Below are 27,139 nucleotides of genomic sequence, written 5' to 3' on the forward strand. Positions count from 1 at the left end.
AACCTGCAGGCTGTCCCACAGGAAATCTAAGAATATATCTATTTAACTGAAGCTGTAGATTCCTATGCATTGTTAACAAGGACATCCATGTCAATGGCAAATATTAGTAATGCACCGAAATGAAAATTCTGGGCCGAAACCGAAAATTTAGGATGCCCTTGGCCGAAAACGAAAATGACTTTTTCCCACAAATGATTTTTTAAAAGTTTTTTTCCTATAATTTTATTAATATTAGACTTTTTAATTAATGTAATTAATATAATATGAAATACTCTAGTGTTCCTCTCTCCTCCCTCTTTTTTAGTGTATTTCCTCCCTCCTCCCCCGTCCCATAGTGTCCCCCCTCCCCTGTCCCATAGTGTTCTTTTCTCCCCTCTCCCCTGTCTCATAGTGTTCTCTCCTCCCCACTCCCCTGTCTAATAGTGTTCTCCCCCCCCCCCTTCTCCCCTGTCTCATAGTGTTCTTCCCCCCCCCTCCCCGTCCCATAATGTTCTTTCCCCCCCTCCCCTGTCAGGTAGTGTTCTCCCCCCCCCCCTGTCACATAGTGTTCTTTACCCCCTCCCCATCCCATAGTGTTCTCCCCACCTCCCCTGTCCCATAGTGTTCTCCCCCTCTTCCCTGTCCCATAGTGTACTACCCCCGTCCCAAGTGCAGTATTCTTGACTTTTCATGTTATCATTACTATCTTTCATTGTGATATATCATCATCTGAATTGTTAATGCAAGCATGTCTGCTAAACTATGCACTACAAAAATAAAAATTATATATAAAAAAACAAAATTATTATTTTTTAAAAAAATGTTTATTTCTGCAAATTTGACCCGTTTTCTGACGAAACGGGATAGGCCCATTTACGGGCGAAAATTTTGCCAGCCGAAATTTCGGTGCATCCCTAAATAGGATGAGATTTAACTCTGTCAATAGTCTAGATTTTCTTTGTAGTTGGTGGAATCCGAAACTCAACTCCCTTCTGCTCACATCATAGGATGAGGACTAACTCCTGTAAATTGTCTAGATTCTCTTTGCAGTTGGCGAGTCCCAAGCCACACTCCTTTCTGCTCACATAATAGGATAAGATCTAACTCCTGTGAATCTTCTAGATTTTCTTTGTAGTTGGTAGCACCCAAACTCTACCCGATTCCTTTTTAAGAGTTGTGCTTTGAGGGAGCTGTCTGGTGCCATACAAATACACGCATTGCCCATTGGGGAAATTAAGGTAGAAGGTAGAGACCGGGTGCTGCATATTACCAATATAATCAAGTAAAAGCGAGTTAATTAAAAGGTAGGTTTCCTGTTTCGGTTGCAGTGGTTATAGTGCTTTAAACTATCTTTAAAAATGTATATTGACTTTTTTATACTTGATGTAATTTACTAAGTTGTGGATTAATTCTTCTAAAAGAAATCTAAATGCAGTTTATTTTTACCCCAACAGAGAATGCCGATCTGTGTTGTCTTCTCTTGTAGTTAGTCTGACGTCCCGTGAGGAACATCATGGTAGAATAAGTCAATGTTTCCATAAAGTGAGAGGATAAACCTGACTTTAGCCGGGTCTGCATTCAGTGATTACCATGTTAGATGAAATAACTGCACACAATATATTCCAGCTGTGATTCCAACAAAACCATCATTAATCCTGTCACTTACACTCTCACAAGCAATGCTTGATGCATTTCCCCTAAGTTTAGCAAGCGACAAGGCATCACTCAGGAGATAGCAAGCACGTTACAGCAATCTTCATTTAGAACATTTTCATTCAACGTGATCACTGGCAAATTGAGGGAATTCACCAAACTGAGATTTGGGCACATTTAGACAATGTAATGTAGGTAATAAAAATTAATCTCAACATTTTACAAACTAAACCTGCAGAAAATTAATGGAACTTCCATTCTAATGAAGCTTAAAACATTTTTTTTTTTACCAACGAGAAAAAGCAGTTGCATGAGTTACGCACTTTAATAATTGGAGAGTCTTTGAGGTGTATTTTCAAAATAACAAATATACAAAAAATAAATAAATAATAACCTTAATTTGTATAATGAAAAGATTGTGATATTAGCCCAAAACTTCCAATTGGTGTAACAGCACACGTTAAATTGGTTTTATCCAGTAATACAGCTGCACTTTTCTTCAACTTTAAAATGATTTGGTCTAAAAAAAAGTGTTACTTGATATTTTTGGGAAATCATTTACAAGACTTTACAAGACAGTTCTTACTATCTGCACAATAGATTCCACAAACCACGTGATTAACGGAAATGATGGTTGAATATGGACCGTTCAGTGGCATGTGCTCCTACGTAGACATAGTCATTGAAATGTGATAATTATTTATATATTTAAAAGATAATTTACATATAATCATAATTCCAATGTTGGGGTGTATGCAATTGTAAGCAAGCATTTGGTCACTTCAAAGCAATTGTTATTTTGCTGATTTGAAAAGGACTTATGTGAAAAGTGTAAATATATCTACAAACTAAAATGCACAACTAGTGTTTGCTTAATTTAGCCAATCAAAAATTAAAAAAAAAAACAGTAAATGTAGCAAGTTCAAATTATTGGGCACCCATTTGGTTGTCAAATTTGTCTCCTTAGGCCTTGATCAGAGTCCCGTGGTGACAGTTTCAATACTGTATATAAATATATTTATTTTTGACATTAGATTGTTCATTTAAGTGTTTATACTACCAGAGCTCCACCTGTTTAAAAAAACAAAACACCATACAAGTCACCTGCAAGCTAATGTTAGGACAGACACCTCGTTGCATTCGCTCCATAGTTATAAGTTTTGATGACTTTTGTCCATTTCAGTGCATCTTATCCATCAAGACATGGGTTCTCTCGAACAAGCAAATGCTTCTCTGTGAGAAGCATTGAACCGGATGGTTCTTTATGATAAAAAATGGACATGTTTGGCATAACATGGCTATGACTTCAAAAACCGAAAGTCTTCAATGAGGAAGGGCCTCTGGTGGCCACTAGGGGAGTGTTCTCTGACAAATGTAAACAGTGCTGTGTCTCAGAACTGCCCTATTCCTGAATAACTAGTCAGATTTGACAGGAAAACTAAACAGAGCCCCCTATAGCATAGAACCCACAGGTAGAGTTAGCTCATTGTTTAGTAGTTGAGCACTGACCCACTGTGCAGTGATCCAAAGATTATTCACATGGGAAGGTCAACAGAATGAAGCCATTTCTGCGATCTCATCACAAAACTCAATGTTTACGTATGCAAGAAAACACATAGATTAGGCATCTTGGAACCATGTGCTGGGTTCTGATTAATTCAAAATGGAGCTTACTGATTACAAATTCAATCACCAAAGGCATGTTTGGAAACAAAATGTAGATACTACTGTAAAAACTATATAAGAAATACTACATATATCATGTAACGTCACTGCTGTTTCCACTGTTTTGCTTGAGGAACTTAAAAGTCTATTGCTCGTAACAGTGACTATTTCCCCCGAGTAAAGTGAGTTGTAACTAATTACCTGGAATCACATTAAATACTATGGGTATTTGTTTATAATGAATCGTACATGTGAAAGAGCAATTGAAGGAGAAAGTGGTTTGTAAATAATAACGGTTTGTTTGTTTTGTGATCTCTGCCTTTCGTCAAACCTTGCTGTATATACAAAATGTTTCTGTGTAAAAATAATGCTTTATCTGCCAGAACAATAACACACGCTCCCCGAAGATCAGCGTGTTTTGTGTTTGGCTACTCAATGATGCTGACATGGGTTTTGCAGAATGGGATTGTAATATACGCAGGGGGAAATTACCATGGCAACAGAAAAGCTGACAAATTAATATGAATGGATATTTACTAAGGTAATTTCAACATTTTTTTTTCTTTCTTTCAGTCGGAACACGGTGTTCAGCCTTGAGCTCGCTTTACAATAGCAGTCGATGACTGCAAGATTTAGGTTGGTATGAAACACTTTGCAAAATTACCAGCCTCGAGTTTCATGTACAAATATACAAGCAGCTATTTAAATGTCACCATCTTAAAGTGCCGGCGTTTCTTTTCTTTTTTGAGTTCAAGGCATGTGTTATTAAGGGAATTACATGCACGCCCTGCTTTTAGGGCATACTGTATGCATTTTTAATACTCTAGTCTAGCTGCAGTAAATGTGCTTTATAATATGATTTGAGCAATGTTGTTACCCAGTGCTTCAATTTAAATTTCAGTTTAAAGAGCTATGGTCGAGTTTACTAAAATGAAAGATATAGAAGAGGGATGTCCAATAGACAGTCAGTTCTCCGGCTGTTTTAGGTCTACAAGGCCCATAATGTGTTGCCGATGAACATACCTGATCTATACCATCTCTTGTCACCTGATCTATATGTAACTTTTGGACAGTGTTCTTATTGTGTTATTTTCTCTTAGAGAAAGAATATACATTATCATGCTATGCACACATGTAAAATGTCTGCTATAATTTAACTCCTTTATAAAAATATGAGACTGAAGATTTAGCAGCATATATTTAGCACATTTAACAAGAAACACAACTACAATGCATTGTTTTCTGATCCACTCCCCTCTTTGATTTATACAGTGTCCAGAGCACATCGGCAATATTACACCCCCAGCCCTGATTTATACAGTGTCCAGGGCACATCGGCAATATTACACCCCCAGCCCTGATTTATACAGTGTCCAGAGCACATCGGCAATATTACACCCCCAGCCCTGATTTATACAGTGTCCAGGGCACATCGGCAATATTACACCCCCAGCCCTGATTTATACAGTGTCCAGAGCACATCGGCAATATTACACCCCCAGCCCTGATTTATACAGTGTCCAGGGCACATCGGCAATATTACACCCCCAGCCCTGATTTATACAGTGTCCAGGGCACATCGGCAATATTACACCCCCAGCCCTGATTTATACAGTGTCCAGGGCACATCGGCAATATTACACCCCCAGCCCTGATTTATACAGTGTCCAGAGCACATCGGCAATATTACACCCCCAGCCCTGATTTATACAGTGTCCAGGGCACATCGGCAATATTACACCCCCAGCCCTGATTTATACAGTGTCCAGAGCACATCGGCAATATTACACCCCCAGCCCTGATTTATACAGTGTCCAGGGCACATCGGCAATATTACACCCCCAGCCCTGATTTATACAGTGTCCAGGGCACATCGGCAATATTACACCCCCAGCCCTGATTTATACAGTGTCCAGGGCACATCGGCAATATTACACCCCCAGCCCTGATTTATACAGTGTCCAGGGCACATCAGCAATATTACACCCCCAGCCCTGATTTATACAGTGTCCAGGGCACATCGGCAATATTACACCCCCAGCCCTGATTTATACAGTGTCCAGGGTACATCGGCAATATTACACCCCCAGCCCTGATTTATACAGTGTCCAGAGCACATCGGCAATATTACACCCCCAGCCCTGATTTATACAGTGTCCAGAGCACATCGGCAATATTACACCCCCAGCCCTGATTTATACAGTGTCCAGGGCACATCAGCAATATTACACCCCCAGCCCTGATTTATACAGTGTCCAGAGCACATCGGCAATATTACACCCCCAGCCCTGATTTATACAGTGTCCAGGGCACATCGGCAATATTACACCCCCAGCCCTGATTTATACAGTGTCCAGAGCACATCGGCAATATTACACCCCCAGCCCTGATTTATACAGTGTCCAGAGCACATCGGCAATATTACACCCCCAGCCCTGATTTATACAGTGTCCAGAGCACATCGGCAATATTACACCCCCAGCCCTGATTTATACAGTGTCCAGGGCACATCGGCAATATTACACCCCCCAGCCCTGATTTATACAGTGTCCAGGGCACATCGGCAATATTACACCCCCAGCCCTGATTTATATAGTGTCCAGAGCACATCGGCAATATTACACCCCAGCCCTGATTTATACAGTGTCCAGGGCACATCGGCAATATTACACCCCCAGCCCTGATTTATACAGTGTCCAGGGCACATCGGCAATATTACACCCCCAGCCCTGATTTATACAGTGTCCAGAGCACATCGGCAATATTACACCCCCAGCCCTGATTTATACAGTGTCCAGAGCACATCGGCAATATTACACCCCCAGCCCTGATTTATACAGTGTCCAGGGCACATCGGCAATATTACACCCCCAGCCCTGATTTATACAGTGTCCAGGGCACATCAGCAATATTACACCCCCAGCCCTGATTTATACAGTGTCCAGGGCACATCGGCAATATTACACCCCCAGCCCTGATTTATACAGTGTCCAGAGCACATCGGCAATATTACACCCCCAGCGCTGATTTATACAGTGTCCAGAGCACATCGGCAATATTACACCCCCAGCCCTGATTTATACAGTGTCCAGGGCACATCAGCAATATTACACCCCCAGCCCTGATTTATACAGTGTCCAGAGCACATCGGCAATATTACACCCCCAGCCCTGATTTATACAGTGTCCAGAGCACATCGGCAATATTACACCCCCAGCGCTGATTTATACAGTGTCCAGAGCACATCGGCAATATTACACCCCCAGCCCTGATTTATACAGTGTCCAGGGCACATCGGCAATATTACACCCCCAGCCCTGATTTATACAGTGTCCAGGGCACATCGGCAATATTACACCCCCAGCCCTGATTTATACAGTGTCCAGAGCACATCGGCAATATTACACCCCCAGCCCTGATTTATACAGTGTCCAGGGCACATCGGCAATATTACACCCCCAGCCCTGATTTATACAGTGTCCAGGGCACATCGGCAATATTACACCCCCAGCCCTGATTTATACAGTGTCCAGGGCACATCGGCAATATTACACCCCCAGCCCTGATTTATACAGTGTCCAGGGCACATCGGCAATATTACACCCCCAGCCCTGATTTATACAGTGTCCAGGGCACATCGGCAATATTACACCCCCAGCCCTGATTTATACAGTGTCCAGAGCACATCGGCAATATTACACCCCCAGCCCTGATTTATACAGTGTCCAGGGCACATCGGCAATATTACACCCCCAGCCCTGATTTATACAGTGTCCAGGGCACATCGGCAATATTACACCCCCAGCCCTGATTTATACAGTGTCCAGGGCACATCGGCAATATTACACCCCCAGCCCTGATTTATACAGTGTCCAGAGCACATCGGCAATATTACACCCCCAGCCCTGATTTATACAGTGTCCAGGGCACATCGGCAATATTACACCCCCAGCCCTGATTTATACAGTGTCCAGGGCACATCGGCAATATTACACCCCCAGCCCTGATTTATAGTGTCCAGGGCACATCGGCAATATTACACCCCCAGCCCTGATTTATACAGTGTCCAGAGCACATCGGCAATATTACACCCCCAGCCCTGATTTATACAGTGTCCAGGGCACATCGGCAATATTACACCCCCAGCCCTGATTTATACAGTGTCCAGGGCACATCGGCAATATTACACCCCCAGCCCTGATTTATACAGTGTCCAGGGCACATCGGCAATATTACACCCCCAGCCCTGATTTATACAGTGTCCAGAGCACATCGGCAATATTACACCCCCAGCCCTGATTTATACAGTGTCCAGAGCACATCGGCAATATTACACCCCCAGCGCTGATTTATACAGTGTCCAGGGCACATCGGCAATATTACACCCCCAGCCCTGATTTATACAGTGTCCAGGGCACATCGGCAATATTACACCCCCAGCCCTGATTTATACAGTGTCCAGGGCACATCAGCAATATTACACCCCCAGCCCTGATTTATACAGTGTCCAGGGCACATCGGCAATATTACACCCCCAGCCCTGATTTATTCAGTGTCCAGGGCACACATTTTTGAAAGGTATATATAATCTGAATACTCTGCACTGTGCATTCTGGGAAGGTGCATATAATCTGAATACTCGGCACTGTGCATTCTGGGAAGGTGCATATAATCTGAATACTCGGCACTGTGCATTCTGGGAAGGTGCATATAATCTGAATACTCGGCACTGTGCATTCTGGGAAGGTGCATATAATCTGAATACTCTGCACTCAGCGTGTCACATTCCTGTGACGTTGTATAAAATAAGAAAGTGCTGTACTTGCTGCTGATGCAGCACTAGCTCTGCGTGACTTTGCCTCCTTATTAACATGCAGCCATTTGTCCCAGAATATAAAGCTTTCCACAGAAGGCGAGCTTCAGTAATCAAGCTTTCTCCTCAGGAAGAAATGAATACAACTCGCTGAGCTCCACGTACACTGAGAGCAGCTGTGATCGCAACAGCATCTAGCTCAGCGGAATCAAAGTAAACCTGCTCAGAAACTATTAAAACACCATTCATTTACCCTCTAATGAACATGTCAGGAAATTCGGGACTGGGAATTCTCACTACATACTACATTTAAACAGATTAGCGACACCAATGTATCGGGAGCCCCATGATGTCCCCCCTGTTATTCTGTAAACCACAAATCAATATGATAGTGTTACAGTCAGCCAGTGCAAAGTATATTACAGGCACACGTACTTACTCATGAGTATACTTCCCAAAATTCCACGTGGAAAAAAAGGGATACTTTCATTTTAGGGTGTGATTAGGGGCCGGTGTGAGGGTGTGATCAGGGGCGGACTGTTCTGAGAAATTTTAGGTGACTTACTCATAACAATGTATGCAACTAAAATGTAATTTATAACTAGAACAATGTATCTTATTTACCCAGACTGATTTCTAAACACATTTATTGTAGTTTAAAGGTATACTATAGGCACCAAAACAATTTTAGCTTAATGAAGCAGTTTTGGTGCCCCTGCAGTTTCTGCCATTTAAGAGTTAAATCATTTTGTTTATACAGCCCTAAACTCATCTTCCTGTAAAGAGAGATCTAATGTATAAACTTCCTTTGTAGTACAGTCTGTTTAATTTACAATTTCGTATATGCTCTGTTAATAGTCTTCTATACCTTGCAGGAGCCTTTTGTATGTGATTAATGTTCAATATATAGAGCAGAAGATAAAAACGTCTGAAATAAACAAACTGTGCTGTCAGATCTGATTGACAATGAAACCACATTGTTTTCATGCAGGCTGTGTGAGTTACAGCCAGGGGTGGGGTGGCTAGGGCTGCATAAACAGAAACAAAAGTGATTTAACTCCAAAATGGCAGAGAATCGAGCAGTGAGACTGCAGGGGCATGATCTATACACCAAAACTACTTCATTAAGATAAAGTTGTTTTGGTGAATATAGTGTCCCTTTAAAGACATATTAGTTTACATTTTATGGCTGTGGAGTTCTGGTTTACACAAAGACACACACACAAGAATGCAATGCTCCCAGGAAATAGGGGAAAGAGATTTGGTCCCAATTATTTAATTAAGATTGGTCACTGACTGTCAAAGTAGGGACATGATACAAACCAAGGGGGCACATCAATAGCATAAAAAAAAAGAAACGTTTAAAGACTTTGAGTAAAAAGAAGATACAAGCAGACTGACTCATGTTAGAGTGGATGTACTAAAAGGTAATCACTAATCTTTAAATTGAAGGTGGTCTGCTGTGCCCCCTAGGCTCATTTCCCATCTCTGAAACCTAGTTATATCCTTTCTACAGTGTATCTTCTCCCACAATCCAATCATTCAACCAATTCCAACCTCCTGACAGAGAAGGACTCCTACCCCCCGATTCTAAAATGTATTTTATACTCAAGATAAATTAAATCATTATTATTATATCCAAAGCGTGAACATGTATTTGTGTATTGTTTCTCCATTCATACTTATTAGTACCTTACACAGCATAGAGCTATAGTATTTGATTAAATGTGCACTACACAATATTAAAACTTTTATGTTATGTTCCAGGTTATACAGTATGTTAAATGCTATTCGTGATTTTGAAAATGTTACTTTAGGTAAGCCCTCCAGCTTTGTAAAACTACAACTCCCATTTAGGATTGCCACTTTTTTTTTTTTGGGGGGGGGGGGGGGGGGGGGGGGGGGGGGGGAATATTGGCCATGCGAATTTGCATTAATTTGCATTTGCATTAATTATATATGTGTGCCATCGCCGGACACAACATCACCTAGTGTTATATAAACGTGTCAGGGAGTTACCAAGTAAGTAAACATTTGGAAGGGTAAAATTCCCTAAATCACTAATAAACTACTTACAATGTGTGCATTTTGTCTGACTGTGCATTTAACATTGTGAATGTGTATCAGCGTGTGGTGTAAACTGAATGAGTGTGTATATAGTAGTGTGTGCATAACAGTGTACAGTTGTCTAAATGTTTATAGTGCTCTCTGACTCTGTGTGTCGGTGTCAGTATACTGTGTCGTTTTTATTGTGTGCTCCTACTGTGTCGTTGGTAAAGGATCAAACATGTATTCCTGACCCTATAGTGCTAAACGCACCATTTAGGTGGCTTGCCAGCCTTAGCCCCTCTCTAAAAGTTTAAAACTCACTTTATTTCCAGTGCCGCACTGGCTCTGCCCCCTTTGTGACATCATCAAAATGGCCCATGTTTAGCCAATCCAATGCTTTGCCATAGGGAAAGCATTGGATTGTCTAAAATCAGCACAGGGCGGGGCCAAATGCCACTTTGGCCAATCAGAACCTCCTCATAGAAATGCATTGAATCAATGAGGAAAATTCAGCGTCTCCATGCAGAGCGTGAGGACGCTGAACGGCAGGGCTGCTTACTGTGCAGCACTGAGCCAGGAAGCCCCCCCAGTGGCCATCTGAGGAGTGACCACTTGGAGGTGTCCCTATGGGCAATGTAAGCACTGCCTTTTCTCTGAAGAGTTTCCAAACTTTGTGAAAAGACATTTAGTTTTAAAGGAACACTATAGTCACCTAAATTACTTTAGCTAAATAAAGCAGTTTCAGTGTATAGATCATTCCCCTGCAATGTCACTGCTCAATTCACTGTCATTTAGGAGTTAAATCACTTTGTTTCTGTTTATGCAGCCCTAGCCACACCTCCCCTGGCTATGATTGACAGAGCCTGCATGAAAAAAAAGCTGGTTTCACTTTCAAACAGATTGTATCTCAATCTCTAAATTGAACTTTATTCACATACAGGAGGCTATTGCAGGGTCTAGCAAGCTATTAACATAGCAGGGGATAAGAAAATCTTAATTAAACAGAACTTGCAATAAAGAAAGCCTAAATAGGGCTCTCTTTACATGAAGTGTTTATGGAAGGCTGTGCAAGTCACATGCATGGAGGTGTGACTAGGGTTCATAAACAAAGGGATTTAACTCCTAAATGACAGAGGATTGAGCAGTGAGGCTGCATGGGGCATGTTCTATACACCAAAACTGCTTCATTAAGCTTAAGTTGTTCAGGTGACTATAGTGTCCCTTTAACTCTCCAACTCATGGGGTAAACAATTAGGATATTTATCAAAAGCAAGCTTATACTAGAGAGAGCTCTTCATATGTAACAACCTCTGGCCCATAAAGGGTTAAACCTACTGTTAAAAGGCGCCCAAGTCATATTACTTTTATTACACTCGATGAGCTGGACAATTACAGAGCACCATTGAATATATTTTAAACCCTACACTCCTGACAATTAAATGTAATTGGGAGTGTGCCATCTCAAGGGTTCATATTCTCAGATTATTAATGAAAGCACTTTTTCTGAGCACATTTAACCAAGATATTTGGCTTTCATCCAGTCTTTCATTTGCTAAATTAGAACCTTTATTAGAGAAGCGGAGATGTACAATAAGTGCCCTGTTTATTTCTCTTTTTCTATAAATGTTCTATAATTTATAAAACCCAGTAAAAGCATTTCTTTTATCAAAAGGGAGTCTTGTTATGTAGTAGCACAACACACTAGAAAGGTCAATATGAAATGTTATTTTAAACACATTAAGCACATTATGCATCTCTACACTCATACAATGTTTATAACTGGTGCAAGCAGACTCCATGGCACTAGATACAGAAAATGAACAATGTAAAAAAAACATAGGTGCACCGTGTAGGTTAGGTTACAGTTATACTGGGTGGGTTTATATTATTAATGGGACACTCCAGGCTCCCACACACGTTAGGTGCACTGTGTAGGTTAGGTTACAGTTAGTTATACTGGGTGGGTTTATATTATTAAAGGGACACTCCAGGCTCCCACACACGTTAGGTGCACTGTGTAGGTTAGGGTACAGTTAGTTATACTGGGTGGGTTTATATTATTAAAGGGACACTCCAGGCTCCCACACACGTTAGATGCACTGTGTAGGTTAGGTTACAGTTAGTTATACTGGGTGGGTTTATATTATTAAAGGGACACTCCAGGCTCCCACACACGTTAGATGCACTGTATAGGTTAGGTTACAGTTATACTGGGTGGGTTTATATTATTAAAGGGACACTCCAGGCTCCCACACACGTTAGGTGCACTGTGTAGGTTAGGTTACAGTTAGTTATACTGGGTGGGTTTATATTATTAAAGGGACACTCCAGGCTCCCACACACGTTAGGTGCACTGTGTAGGTTAGGTTACAGTTAGTTATACTGGGTGGGTTTATATTATTAAAGGGACACTCCAGGCTCCCACACACGTTAGATGCACTGTGTAGGTTAGGTTACAGTTAGTTATACTGGGTGGGTTTATATTATTAAAGGGACACTCCAGGCTCCCACACACGTTAGATGCACTGTGTAGGTTAGGTTACAGTTAGTTATACTGGGTGGGTTTATATTATTAAAGGGACACTCCAGGCTCCCACACACGATAGGTGCACTGTGTAGGTTAGGTTACAGTTAGTTATACTGGGTGGGTTTATATTATTAAAGGGACACTCCAGGCTCCCACACACGTTAGATGCACTGTATAGGTTAGGTTACAGTTATACTGGGTGGGTTTATATTATTAAAGGGACACTCCAGGCTCCCACACACGTTAGATGCACTGTATAGGTTAGGTTACAGTTATACTGGGTGGGTTTATATTATTAAAGGGACACTCCAGGCTCCCACACACGATAGGTGCACTGTGTAGGTTAGGTTACAGTTAGTTATACTGGGTGGGTTTATATTATTAAAGGGACACTCCAGGCTCCCACACACGTTACATGCACTGTGTAGGTTAGGTTACAGTTAGTTATACTGGGTGGGTTTATATTATTAAAGGGACACTCCAGGCTCCCACACACGTTAGGTGCGCTGTGTAGGTTAGGGTGCAGTTAGTTATACCGGGTGGGTTTATATTATTAAAGGGACACTCCAGGCTCCCACACACGTTAGGTGCACTGTGTAGGTAGGTTACAGTTAGTTATACTGGGTGGGTTTATATTATTAAAGGGACACCCCAGGCTCCCACACATGTTAGATGCACTGTGTAGGTTAGGTTACAGTTAGTTATACCGGGTGGGTTTATATTATTAATGGGACACTCCAGGCTCCCACACACGTTAGGTGCACTGTGTAGGTTAGGTTACAGTTAGTTATACTGGGTGGGTTTATATTATTAAATGGACACTTCAGGCTCCCACACACGTTAGATGCACTGTGTAGGTTAGGTTACAGTTAGTTATACTGGGTGGGTTTATATTATTAAATGGACACTTCAGGCTCCCACACACGTTAGATGTACTGTGTAGTTTAGTTTACAGTTAGTTATACTGGGTGGGTTTATATTATTAAATGGACACTCCAGGCTCCCACACACGTTAGATGCACTGTGTAGGTTAGGTTACAGTTAGTTATACTGGGTGGGTTTATATTATTAATGGGACACTCCAGGCTCCCACACACGTTAGGTGCACTGTGTAGGTTAGGTTACAGTTAGTTATACTGGGTGGGTTTATATTATTAAAGGGACACTCCAGGCTCCCACGCACGTTAGGTGCACTGTGTAGGTTAGGTTACAGTTAGTTATACCGGGTGGGTTTATATTATTAATGGGACACTCCAGGCTCCCACACACGTTAGGTGCACTGTGTAGGTTAGGTTACAGTTAGTTATACTGGGTGGGTTTATATTATTAAAGGGACACTCCAGGCTCCCACACACGTTAGATGCACTGTGTAGGTTAGGTTACAGTTAGTTATACTGGGTGAGTTTATATTATTAAAGGGACACTCCAGGCTCCCACACACGTTAGATGCACTGTGTAGGTTAGGTTACAGTTATACTGGGTGGGTTTATATTATTAAAGGGACACTCCAGGCTCCCACACACGTTAGATGCACTGTGTAGGTTAGGTTACAGTTAGTTATACTGGGTGGGTTTATATTAATAAAGGGACACTCCAGGCTCCCACACACGTTAGCTGCACTGTGTAGGTTAGGTTACAGTTAGTTATATTGGGTGGGTTTATATTATTAAAGAGGCACTCCAGGCTCTCACACACGTTAGGTGCACTGTGTAGGTTAGGTTACAGTTAGTTATACTGGGTGGGTTTATATTATTAAAGGGACACTCCAGACTCCCACACACGTTAGATGCACTGTGTAGGTTAGGTTACAGTTATACTGGGTGGGTTTATATTATTAAAGGGACACTCCAGGCTCCCACACAGGTTAGGTGCACTGTGTAGGTTAGGTTACAGTTAGTTATACTGGGTGGTTTTATATTATTAAAGGGGCACTCCAGGCTCCCACACACGTTCGATGCACTGTGTAGGTTAGGTTACAGTTAGTTATACTGGGTGGTTTTATATTATTAAAGGGAAACTCCAGGCTCCCACACACGTTAGGTGCACTGTGTAGGTTAGGTTATAGTTAGTTATACTGGGTAGGTTTATATTATTAAAGGGACACTCCAGGCTCCCACACACGTTAGGTGCACTGTGTAGGTTAGGTTACAGTTAGTTAGACTGGGTGGGTTTATATTATTAAAGGGACACTCCAGACTCCGTTAGATGCACTGTGTAGTTTAGTTTACAGTATTATCTTTGAATGTTCGTAAAGCTTTGTTTAATACGCAGGTTCAGTTTCAACAAATTTTCATGGTCTATTTCTCAGATTATAATGTTAAAGGGAAACATTTCTACCTATCCAGCTGGATGCATTAATGAGAGAGTACACTAAATTAAGACTTTTAAGGATTCTCCTGAATCATTGTGATATATCCACTAACTTGAACTTCATCTTGAGGCAAACATCCAAATCATGAACAGCAACAATGGGTTCATTAATGTATAATTATGTAAAACCATTCACATTACATTTATAATTAGATATTAATTAGATATTGGTTATGGTCTCTGCATACTGTCGCTGATAAAATCTCTTCTTCTGAGAAAACAATCATGATTCAGAAAAAGTAATTATTTTGAGATGTGTAACAAAAGGTAAGAATCTAAATCAAAATCAACCAGAACAGTTGTGTTGTTATAAGTGTGGATGGCATCCCGGCACGTTCCGGCCTAAAAGCAAGATATTGGTTTGTGGCTTGTTTTATATCAGTAATAGCTTCTCGTAAATAAACATCTCGCGTTACTCAAAATGACGTCCATGTATTAGAAAACCAGTTAAAGCTTTATTTCAATCTGTACTCCAGCAAACTTGGTCTGAAATGAAACAATGACTAAAAAGATCAAATGCAGGCTTTTAGCTTTAACTTGAGTTGGTTTAAATCCATTTGGATATAGGAATTCTAGTGCCTAGATTTAAAATACACAATGGCAAAATGACTCAATAACAATCTCAATCTCGAAGTACCAGATTGTGTATATGGTTGCACATCCATTGCATGTCATAACAGCCTGTAATATTGGGGTCCATTAAAGCCTGCACTGCAGCCATCTTCAATTCCTGATGGTTTTGTGACATTTTCCTTTTCAGTCCCATCTTCAGAAAGTAAAATACATGGTTGGTTGGATTCAAGTCTGGTGATAGACATGGCCAGTTAAAAACATTCCCAATGTTGGCCCCAAAAGCTCCGCTGGGATTATCCAGCAGCAAGGTAAAGGATCATCCAGTGATGAAGGATCATCCAGTGTTGTGAGGAATTTAGTTGGATCCGAGTGGGGTCCATACATGTCTGAGCCATAACACTGTCCCATTAGGTTTTACTGTTTTACATGTAATCTGTCCATACGGCTTTTTTCCAGAACTCTGCATTCTGTAAACATTTAACAAACTGTAATCTGGACATTCCATTGTTGTTCTTGTTAGGTTAGGCTTGTATGATGTTCTTTGGCAATTCTATGCCTACATTAACAACTGATCAACACGTACAGAGCTTGTTTTCACAATAGGAAGCAATTTTTGATAATTCTTCTGCAGTAGATTTTCACCTTTGCTATGATCACCAGTGCATTCAAGCATCTTAACATTTGTCAACATATTTCATTTTCACAAACCAAAAGTGTTGATTATGTTACTGATCAATTTATTCAATTTAATGCTTTATGATTGCCTCTATTACTGCACTAACATGTCTGTTTCTTTTACAGACAGCAACAACAGAACAAACGTAAATTGAAAATTGTAGAATAACCTGGAGGCTTTTTGTTTGTTTTTAGTTTATGCAGCAACTGGAAATTAAATCCCACAACGGGCCACAAATAGCTAACTGCCTAATTACCTTTCTTTTAATAGGGAGTATATATATATATATATATATATAGAGAGAGAGATAGCGAGAGAGAAAGAGACTATTCATACACACGTCATGTATGTATTAACATAGCATCTGCCCAATGAACATATAAGAAAGCAGTGAATTCTTCTGTCAGTCAATATTTAAGAAATGCTTTTTCATAACTGTTTTCAGAGTGATCACCGGTTTAAAAGGAAAATTAATAATACTATCAATGGCAAAGCTCAATAAAGGTAGACTGTCTAAAAAGTAAATTAAGAAAATAGAAGTCACATAATCACCAACAGCATGGGAGATAAAAATCATAAAACCCCTTGAAGTATTAGCTCAAATTCACAAACACAAACCAATCTCTGCTATCAGTGTCAATGATCAGTTTGTTAAATAATTTTGAAACGTATCCAAAATACAAGCAAAAACCTGTGAATAATTTCAGCTAGTAATGTTTGCAAACCCTTCGTAACAATTTAAGATCCGGGATGGTGAGGAAATCATAACAAAGTGTTGTTTGTCACTTTATCTCAGAAAGGTTTATAAAACAAAGTATCAGTCGGTGAATTTGATCTGAAGAAGGTACATACCTGTGCGTGAGAGATCTCCGAGACTCTCCTTGTTGCCATATTTAAGTTGCCTCCCACCAGCTTGCTGGTTGTCTGTAGGTTAATAGGTGCAGACTGCGGGGGATCAACACTGTTTGCCGGTGAAGCTGTGGAGACGGTAGCTGTTTTCTGGCCATTGAGGTGGGCAGTCACCATAGTGACCGGAGCTTTGCCCGGAACAACAGAGATGGCGATGCCCTGGTTGCTGGTTGCCTTGATGAGCGGGATGGGCTTCGCACTCCCCACAGGACAGCTCCGGACCGCCAGCTTCTAACACGGAGAAGGAGACAAGGATGTATGATTACTGAGTGAGTGATACAATCCCAGTCCTTTCCAACCTTCACTCTAGTCTCCTCCCCCCGCTGCATACACTACAGCCTGCACCGACAAAAGCCACAAAGGGGCCAAGTTGTTGCAGATATTAGGAGTGCACCATCTGGCTCTCTATTTGCATTGTGCTTACAAGATAAGACTCTATTCACAGAGCTCGTCCCACACAGGAGAGAGCCGGCTAACATCACACAGCACAACCAAAGCCCTCCCTGATGAAACGCTTCCAACTGGGCAAAATGAGGTGGCAATTTTGATCCCCATCTCCTACGTGCATTTTGTTTTAGTGATTGCTAACAACGAGGGTCCCTGTTCCTGTTTGAATCCAACTGGGCTGCCCGCGGTGCGGAGAATAATACACCGAAGCAGAAAGAAGCAGCACTGTATCATTTCCTGATTGAGAGAGACGGCGAAGCTTTGATTTTTATTTAACTAGGTACATGCAGACAAAGAGGCGAGTTAGTTTAGCGACATGAATTAAATTACAGCTGTATATACACATACATATATATAGATATACTCACACATACACACTACTGGACTAACAACGTTTTATAATGACAAGCTTTCAGAGAGCCTTCCTTCAAGGAGAAACCTGATCTGTATGGCAGCAGAATACATGATATTCATGTCATGAAAATCACACATCAAAGAATCGTAAACATGTAAGGTTCAGAGGGTGGCAAGTGAAAAAGCAGCGATATCACACGTACACACGGACAGTACATATTAATAACACATAACTTGTAAAATATATGTTAACACACAGTCATCTAGGTTGTAAAAAAATGTAAGTTTATCAAGTCCAACCATTCTTTTACACTGTTGATTCAAACGAAGGTTAAAAAAAAACAAACAATTGTAGCCATTTCCAATTATGTCACAAAAAGCGGGGGGGGAAGTTCCACATCTTTATTGTTCTTACTGCAAAATCAGTCCAATGCTCTAAAATTCCCAAGCCCCTCCTCTTACACCAAGATTTCAGCCACGCATTGACCTCTCTAATCTCCCACTGCCTTTCCACTGTAGCGTGCGGAACAGGTTGTTTCTCAGAAAATACCACCTTAGGTCCTCTTCTTAAGTTTGTTACCGACTTCCCTGAACTCATTCTTTAACGTGCTACATCTTCCTCTAAATGTATCATTAGTACCAATATGGACTATGACATTTGGATCATTCCTAGCCTTTCCCAATAATATATACACTCTGATCGAACATGCTGGACCCAAGCACCCAGGATACAGCAAACTGTTCGGTTGATGTGATCAGAGTGGCAGATTACCCTATCTACTCTCTTAATAATAGAGTCCCCTGCCACCACAACCTGTCTAGCCTTTCCTACATTCTGGATCCCATCTATAATAGAGGAGCTATTTTCTTGGCTGTTAGAAGGAGCAGCTTCCTCCAGCACAGTCACTCCTGACATCTTCACTTAAGCAGACCAATCTGCTGGGGTGTACAAAATCAGGACTGTACCTGTCCCTCTGCCACCTCGCTGATACCTGCCTGTTCCCCAGCTTGCTCATCTCCTCCCACTCCACTACCTGCCCCCCACTAAACGTTGATCATTGAGCAGCAAGCCCTTTTCAAGATTGTCAATCCACCTCAGTGTTGCAATTTGCTTCTCCAGATCTCCACTCTGAATTCCAGAGAAGCCACTTGCTCACACCTGCCACAGAGGTATGTACCCCGAAAAGACTCTTCCAGGCATGCAGACATACAGCAGACTGTGCACTGAGTCAAATTTCTAATCTTGCCAACACTCAGACTTTCCCCACTAAAATAACTGCAAAATTTAAAAACTGTGTTCGAACTCCTGTGAGTTCAAACGCCTAGTTAAAGATAGACTGACAGAGAACCTCTAGTGAGCAAGCTCTGATAGTTGTTACTGTGGCTTATATAGGTACACACAAAGTCACACAGTTGAAAATTGAGAAACCGCTCCCCTAATCTATTCATTTGTATCCATAAAATAATTTAACAAAATCAAAAGTTCACAGTCATTATCAATGTAAACAATTAACTGAATTATAAAATAGTAATATGTAGTTTAGTCTATACGTTGAACATGTCTAATATGGAACTACATAAATTACATACAGTATTCTAGCCCAGAATTTGAATTATGGAAGGTGGAACCATTCAATAACAGCTAAATGATCATCCAAAATGAATAATCATTTGAGGGAAAATTCACTGAGGCAAAGACAGGTGCTATTTTGTAGCAAAAAAAAAAAAAAAGGTGCAATCACCATGGAAACCAATAGAATGTCTCCCAACACTCAGCATTTTGCACCTGTTTTGCCTTGATAAATCACCCTTTATATTTAATGGTTTTCCAATTGCACCAACTTCCAATATTCTAATTCCGAACCCACGGCATGCCACCTTGTCTGCTTATAGACACAGCTACACACCACTATATAGACACTTATTGCTAAGATTAAGCCATCCTTGTCTTAGCAGTTGCCAGTTGCCCTGTGTTTTATATATATATATATATATATATATATTATTTTTATTTATTTATTTTCAGTAAAAGTATCTTGACCTATATTTTTCAACAGGCGGAATAATAAATGATGAGAGAAATCTAGTGATGTGGCAAGATACCCAACACCATTATGCCCACAGATCACAGGGGGAATATTCACTAAACAGTAATATTCACAAGGAACTAAAAACTTAAATGTGATAAAGTCCAAGTGAAGAATATCGGGGAGTTAGGGCGGTTTCCCAACTCTATTGGACATAACAGCTATTTTGGCCTACACTAACCATATCTGGTTTTAAATTCACCACAAGACCACAGTTTAGTGAATACATTCTATCTGTCTTTGTTGTTTCTCAATGTTACAGTTTTGTGTCAGACTTTCTTTATTGGGTATTAGTTATGGATTATGTCTGTTTTCCCTTACTGGCATGCCAGCATACAGTCATTCATTGTGTAGTTAATCAACAACATCCCATGTGTTGTGACGTGCAGGAGAGCCAAACTTGACAGCTATAAGTCTTGTTGTGATTGTGTCTGTTCGCTGGAAAGCTCTGATTGGATTACAGTGCACTGTGTATATATACTGTGATTAATTTTAAACTGAGCCTTTTTAAGGTTTCAATCTCTTTAAAGCAATGATCTGTTATAGCCGGCATTAAATACTATTTTTTGCTTTTTGTGTTTTTCTTGAGGGGCCTTACGGTTACAAGGATCCATATGGTTAAACAGATTCTATATTTAAACAATGCCATTTTTTCACAGAAGCAGTTTGCCAGAATCTAAAAAATGAATCTAAACCTGCCTTTAACTAGCTATGGCAGGACACTAACTCCATGCTTTACATGAATCATAGTTCAATACAGGGGTTCCTCTGCACGGTTTCTCTATATACACCCTATGAATCTGCTAACAACATTTTATTTATTCCATGGCTTATTCTTGTATTACTAGCAGTAGGCAACAGATAGCTATTGATCAGTGGCGACTCTAGACTTTGTGAGGCCTTAGGCGAAACTCAAACATGAGACCCCCACTAACACCCAAAGTGGAAAATAAAATAGGGGTCGCATTGTGTGTACAAGGTGCTGTAGTTGTATTGAAGGGCAACCTTGCAGAGCTGGATACAGAGAGCTAGTCTCTGTATTCATTGTTCAGAGGCTTGCAGTGCCGCGATTCCCTGTGCCACTCCGACTGTAGTTATGGCATAATTTGCAAACTAAATTAATTAGCAATAAACAAATGTAATCAGCAATTATGCAAATCATTTATACACTGTGCAGGGTATGGTTACATAGCCTGGCAGTCATGTATACATTAGTGCCAGTGTGTGTATTTCTGAGTGTGTCTGGCATTGTCTACCTGTGTATATGCATGAAAGGGCGTTTCTGACCGATAGTATCCTTGTGTGTGAATGTATGTCTTTATAAGTATGTCTGGGACAGTATGCGTGTGGGGTAGCTGCCTGCGGTGTGTGGTGTTTATAGGGGCTGCCTGTGACCTTGTGCATCTGTGTATCATGAATGTCTTCAGTTTGTGACTGTGACAAGGTGAATAAAGGGGTAACTGTGAAAGGTGAGGGGGTAAATGAGACAGGATTGTGGGGGAGAGTGTGACAGAATGAGGGTGGGTGAGAATGATAGGGGGGCGATTGTGACATGGTTGGAGGAGGGAGTGTGACAGGAAATGGGGAAGTAAGTGAGACAGGATTGGAGGAGGTTAATTTGACAGGCTGCGTGTGGTATTTGGGGGTGCATCACAGGGTTGGGGTGAATGTACCATGTTTGGAGGAGGCAGTGTAACAGAATGAGGGGAGGTGAGTGTGACAAGATTAAGGGGGTTAATGTGGCAGGATTAGATTACTGTGAAAGGGTGAGTGTGGCAGGGTTGGAGGGAGAGTGTGACAGGGTTTGGGTGAGTGTGGCACAGTTGGAGGACAGGATTGGAGGGGCTTATGTGGTAGGGTGACTGTGGCAAGGCGAAGGGGTGAGTGGAACAGACTGACAGGGTTGGGTGTGACAGGGTTGGGGACAGTGTGCGACAGTGTAAGAGAAGGTTGAGTTAGACAGGATTGGGGGTTTAATGTGATAGGGTAATTGTGGTAAAAAAAAGTAAGGGTGGGAAACCGCTCCCCTAATCTACTCATTGGAGGGGGTGAGAGTGACAGGATTAGGAGGGTTTAATGTGAGTCGGGCGCCCTGTCTCTCTCCAGTCTGCAGCACCACGTGGTAAGTCTTGCAATCTCCAGTCAGCAGTCAGTGGTAACTCTCAGCGGAGCTGCAGACTGGAGGCTGGTTCTCCATCAGGGCAGACTGACTGGAGGGGCCTCACACCCGGCGGCATTATGGGCAAGCCGCTGGGCCACCTCCATGTTAGTCTGCCCTAAGGTGATTTAGGCGGGCACGATGCCCCAGACAGCGCAAGGCCTTAGGCGGCCGCCTAAATCGCCTAATTAGAGAGCCGCCTCTGTTATTGATTTTTACCGAACTACAACACTCATAATGCATTTCCAGCTGATGGGAACTGAATCTTGACAACAGCTGGACAGCAACCGATTAGCTACATAAGCCACTTAATATTACACCTAAAAATTACACTTTTACAATAAAGGTAGATATAACTAGAATCTTTGCATTTCTAAGTTTAGAATTTACATTCTGCAGAGGATATACTACATTTAAAGATGATGCTATGATTTCCTTAGTTTATCTAGTTTACCATATCACCACAAACCTTAAACAGTGTCTAAACTTATGAAATAGACGTTACTTTAGCTATACCCATCCACAGGTTTCTTTTTCATATGCAATCAAACTATCATTCAAGTTGGCCGGTATCATCAGATAGAATGTATGTTCCCTCTCAATAGATTTATTTTGCCACACACTTCTACTGATAGGCCATATTAGAACGTCATGATTTATTCGTAAATGAAAATCGTATTCTGCAGAATAGAGAACTTGGTAAAACATATTTTCTATAGCAATAACTGATCACAGTAAACACACAGCAAATGACCAGCGATTCATTTCATTTAGACATAAATGACACAGAGGAATCCCTAACAGACAGTATATAGAGTTTGGAATAACTTGTAAATTATTAATATATATATATACTCTTTTCTCTTGATCACTCGCTTTCCATTTTACTCCAACCAACGCACGGAAAGTAGATAACAAAGGACTAGTGGAAATATCAGTGATCCCCACATTTGGTTTATTAATGGTCTGGCATTTAATTGATAATACCTACTCAATTATTTCATTGATAACTTAATAACGGTAGTTTTTTTATATTTATAGCTTTTAATTGTTTTTTTTTTTTTTGCAAGGCATTGAATGCAGTTTTTAATTTCTTCTCATTTCTATTAGAACTACCATAAATTTACCCCCCTCTCCCTCCACACCCCCTTCCAGGCCAACTGGTGATGTCACACATTCAGACAAAAAGGAAAAGAAAGTGTGTGATCTCCGTGACAGCATTACATGTACAATGGTGACTTAGATGTAATTGTGTCTTTTTGCAGCTGCATGCAATGTTACCCCTACATCCATCCAAAAACTGATCCAATTAATATTATTATTATTAGGAAAACATGAAGGAATAAGGAGGTTACGTAAATTAATACCTAACATTAATTAGAGCCTGACATCCAAAAAAATGGTCTGGAACAAACAAACACTGTGTTTAGACAGTGAATTACAATCTAGCACTACATTCCCACAATGCCAAGCTCGCTGCATGCTAAGCATCATGGGATACATGTACCTGGAGTTTGCATAGTGTGCATCCTATAACAGACTGCTTATCTACGTACTCCCAGAGGGTTTCATTTGCACACTGTATCGCCGTTCAGGAGTACAGTGTTCAGTTTATACATTGAAAAGCTTTGAGGCCAGATACAATATGAACATAAATTGTTACAGTGTAACCTTAATGATAAACATTACATTTGCTGAGCATTTAGGGAAATGTAGTCCACAAACATATGTAGTATTCCATGGATTAGCCAATACCAAGTGACTCTTGTGACCCAGTTTTGGCTTGAAGTTGAATGTAAACCGTTACATATCCAGCATTGCGCATGCCCTGGTCCAAAGGAGTGTGTGTGTATTTTTGCAGATAGCAATTTGATTTCTTTACATCTAAACAGCTAAACACACACCAGCTCTGCTTAAAGGCGGCTTGAAAAGTGCTCTTGAAAGCAGTTTTATGAAACGTTTAGAATGAATGGGAAACCAGCCGATGTTACTATAGATCTCCCAAGAGAAAAAACTGAATCAGTTCATTCCTGCACTAGAGGGGGAAAAAAAGCATTGCTGTTTTAGAAAACGTTACACTACAAAAAGCACTCAATGCTATATATAGCCTGGTAGCTGGTACGGTTTTGTGTTTTCACACAAATAATCTACTCTAGATGTTACATGGCTTGTAAAACATACACGATTGCTTGCCCTATTTTAAAGCTGCGATACAGCTATAATCTGTAGGAACGTGTGACTTGGAATGACACATCGTGTCTGGCTGCCATTCTCTTACAATGTGCCATGAGCCATACCATGGCCATGTACCATTACACAGAGCCATAAAAAGGTCAACACTTGCATCAAATTGTAAAGCAATAAAAAACTTTATAATTTATATCAGGAGCAGAACAGTATAATCACAGATTAAGGAGAAAGCTTTTCACATTCACTTTCATTCAGTAATCCAGGAATTGCAAGGAACAAACTGAGGAATTTGAAATGTAAGGCCAAAGAAGTCATGCTGGAAATCAGTTGAGTTGGAGAATCTCTCCAGTTTGGCTAATTTTGCCTAAAACATGAAATTCCTGACAAATTCTATTAAACACCCATTAAAGGCACGCACTCTGGGCCCTATAGCACTTCAGCTTGCTAGAGTGCTATATTTGAAAAGAGTGTGTCCTCTTTTTTCATTGTACAGAAAGTACAGATTTCAATAGAAATTGGCACTTTTATACATTTACCTTGTTACACCCCCTGGCTGTCAATCAGACGACTGGTTCTGTTATTTTCTAAAAATTAAAACTAAATTCAAGAGGCTGTAACGTCCCAGAGCAGCTTCCTTTTTAAAGACTTCTTATTGAGCTGCATTGGCACAATTGTGATTGGACAGCCACAGACGTACTAGGTACGTCCGACAAAAACAGTCCTTAAGGACCTCTGACGTACCCAGTACGTCCGCGGTATTCTTAGTATTTACCCGATCACATCGATGTTCCTCTCCGTCTGGGGGGACTGTCTGACAGCCCAGACAGTCCCCCCTTGGCAAATTAGGAGCCCATAGGGCCATATAATCGCTCTGAAAGAGCGGTCACATGGCCGCAATAGGCGTCCATAGTGCTGCCTGAACTGAAAGACAGTCTCCCTGCATGTGTAAAATAAATAATAATATGATATATATATATTTTTTTTATTTAATAACATTTTTATATATTATATCTATATATATCTATATAATATGTATATACCGTATTTATCGGCGTATAAAACGCACCGGCATATAACACGCACCTCATTTTTAGAAAGAAATTCCAGGAAATTTCCCCCCCTCCCATAGTATTCCCCCCCCCCTCATCCCATAGTATTCCCCCCTCATCCCATAGTGTTCCCCCCCTCCCATAGTATTCCCCCCCTCCCATAGTATTCCCCCCCCCTCCCCTCCCATAGTATTCTCCCCCCCTTCCCTCCCATAGTATTCTCCCCCCTCCCCTCCCATAGTATTCTCCCCCCTCCCCTCCCATAGTACTCTCCCCCTCCCCTCCCATAGTACTCTCCCCCCTCCCCTCCCATAGTATTCTCCCCCCTCCCCTCCCATAGTATTCTCCCCCCCTCCCCTCCCATAGTATTCTCCCCCCCTCCCCTCCCCTCCCATAGTATTCTCCCCCTCCCCTCCCATTCTCCCCCCCTCCCATAGTATTCTCCCCCCCTCCCCTCCCATAGTGTACTTCCCCCCCCCTCCCCTCCCATAGTGTACTTCCCCCTCCCCTCCCCTCCCATAGTGTACTTCCCCCCCCCCTCCCCTCCCATAGTGTACTTCCCCTCCCATAATTACTTACCTGTCCTGAAGCGTGGGCCGGCTTCACAGCTTGCACCGCGGTACAGGAACTTTAATTTCATGTTCCGGTTTCCGGCGGGACTGAAAGGAAGTGTGCACTGCACACTTCCTTTCAGTCCCGCCGGAAACCGGAACATGAAATTAAAGTTCCTGTACCGCGGTGCAAGCTGTGAAGCCGGCCCACGCTTCAGGACAGGTAAGTAATTATGGAATATCGGCGTATAACACGCACCCACGATTTTTCCCCTATTTTCAGGGGAAAAAAGTGCGTGTTATACGCCGATAAATACGGTATATATATATATATATATATATATATATATGAATATATATTTATATATATAAAATTTATTCTCACTTATTTTTATATTAATATACATATATTTATATCAAAATACACTTGGAATTAAATTATATATATCTATGTATATATATAAATAAATAAAAATAATATGAAATATATATATATATATATATTTGTGGTCATGGCATAAGCCGTAGTATTATTTACATAAGACAAACAGCGAAATGGAAATGTCAGTTGTGGTGTGCCGGAACTGACGAGGAAGTAGGCCTGAAATAAAAGAGAGCAAAAAGAGATAACCATTTATTCGTCCTACAACCCAACATGACACATTACATATTCATAGTTTTGAAGGCCAGGCACACTTCTTGTATTGGCTGAGGGATGTATCTGGTGTAAGCCGTGGATTTCCATCGGCCTAATATCTTAATGATTTGAGCCGGGATATTCTTTTTAGAAGCGGTAGTGGCGGCTCCTATTCTGAAAGAGTGACCAGAGTAGCTGGCCGGGTTCAATCCTAACCGGATCAACAACTTCCTAAAATACATCATGAATTGGCTCGTAGTGAGCTTATTACTGTGTAAGGACAGGAGTGGTTGTGTCGGAGCATATTAAAAAAGGCAAGAAGAGTGTTGAAAACCACCGGACACCATGTATTACTAGTGGGGTAATAGGGGATAGTGCTCGTCTGACCTTTGGCGCCAGTTTTGGTATGGTGTAGGGATTGTAGATAGTGATCTTGAACCTTTACCAGATCT

General features: G+C 41.2%; 1 protein-coding gene across 2 annotated transcripts in view; it reads right to left on the reverse strand.

The window, feature by feature from the left end:
- PHF21B (PHD finger protein 21B) overlaps positions 1 to 27,139 on the reverse strand; it is a 98,091-nt gene that overhangs the window by 23,453 nt on the left and 47,499 nt on the right. Inside the window, exon 2 of one of the 2 annotated variants that reach the window (XM_063446732.1) lies at positions 17,158 to 17,442. In XM_063446732.1, the coding sequence (XP_063302802.1) occupies positions 17,158 to 17,442 (285 nt within the window). Of the gene's footprint in view, positions 1 to 17,157; positions 17,446 to 27,139 lie in introns of both variants that reach the window. The other variant, XM_063446731.1, reaches the window with a different exon arrangement.

This window comes from Pelobates fuscus, chromosome 3 (assembly GCF_036172605.1).
Source record: "Pelobates fuscus isolate aPelFus1 chromosome 3, aPelFus1.pri, whole genome shotgun sequence".
NCBI classification, from domain to species: Eukaryota; Metazoa; Chordata; class Amphibia; order Anura; family Pelobatidae; genus Pelobates; species Pelobates fuscus.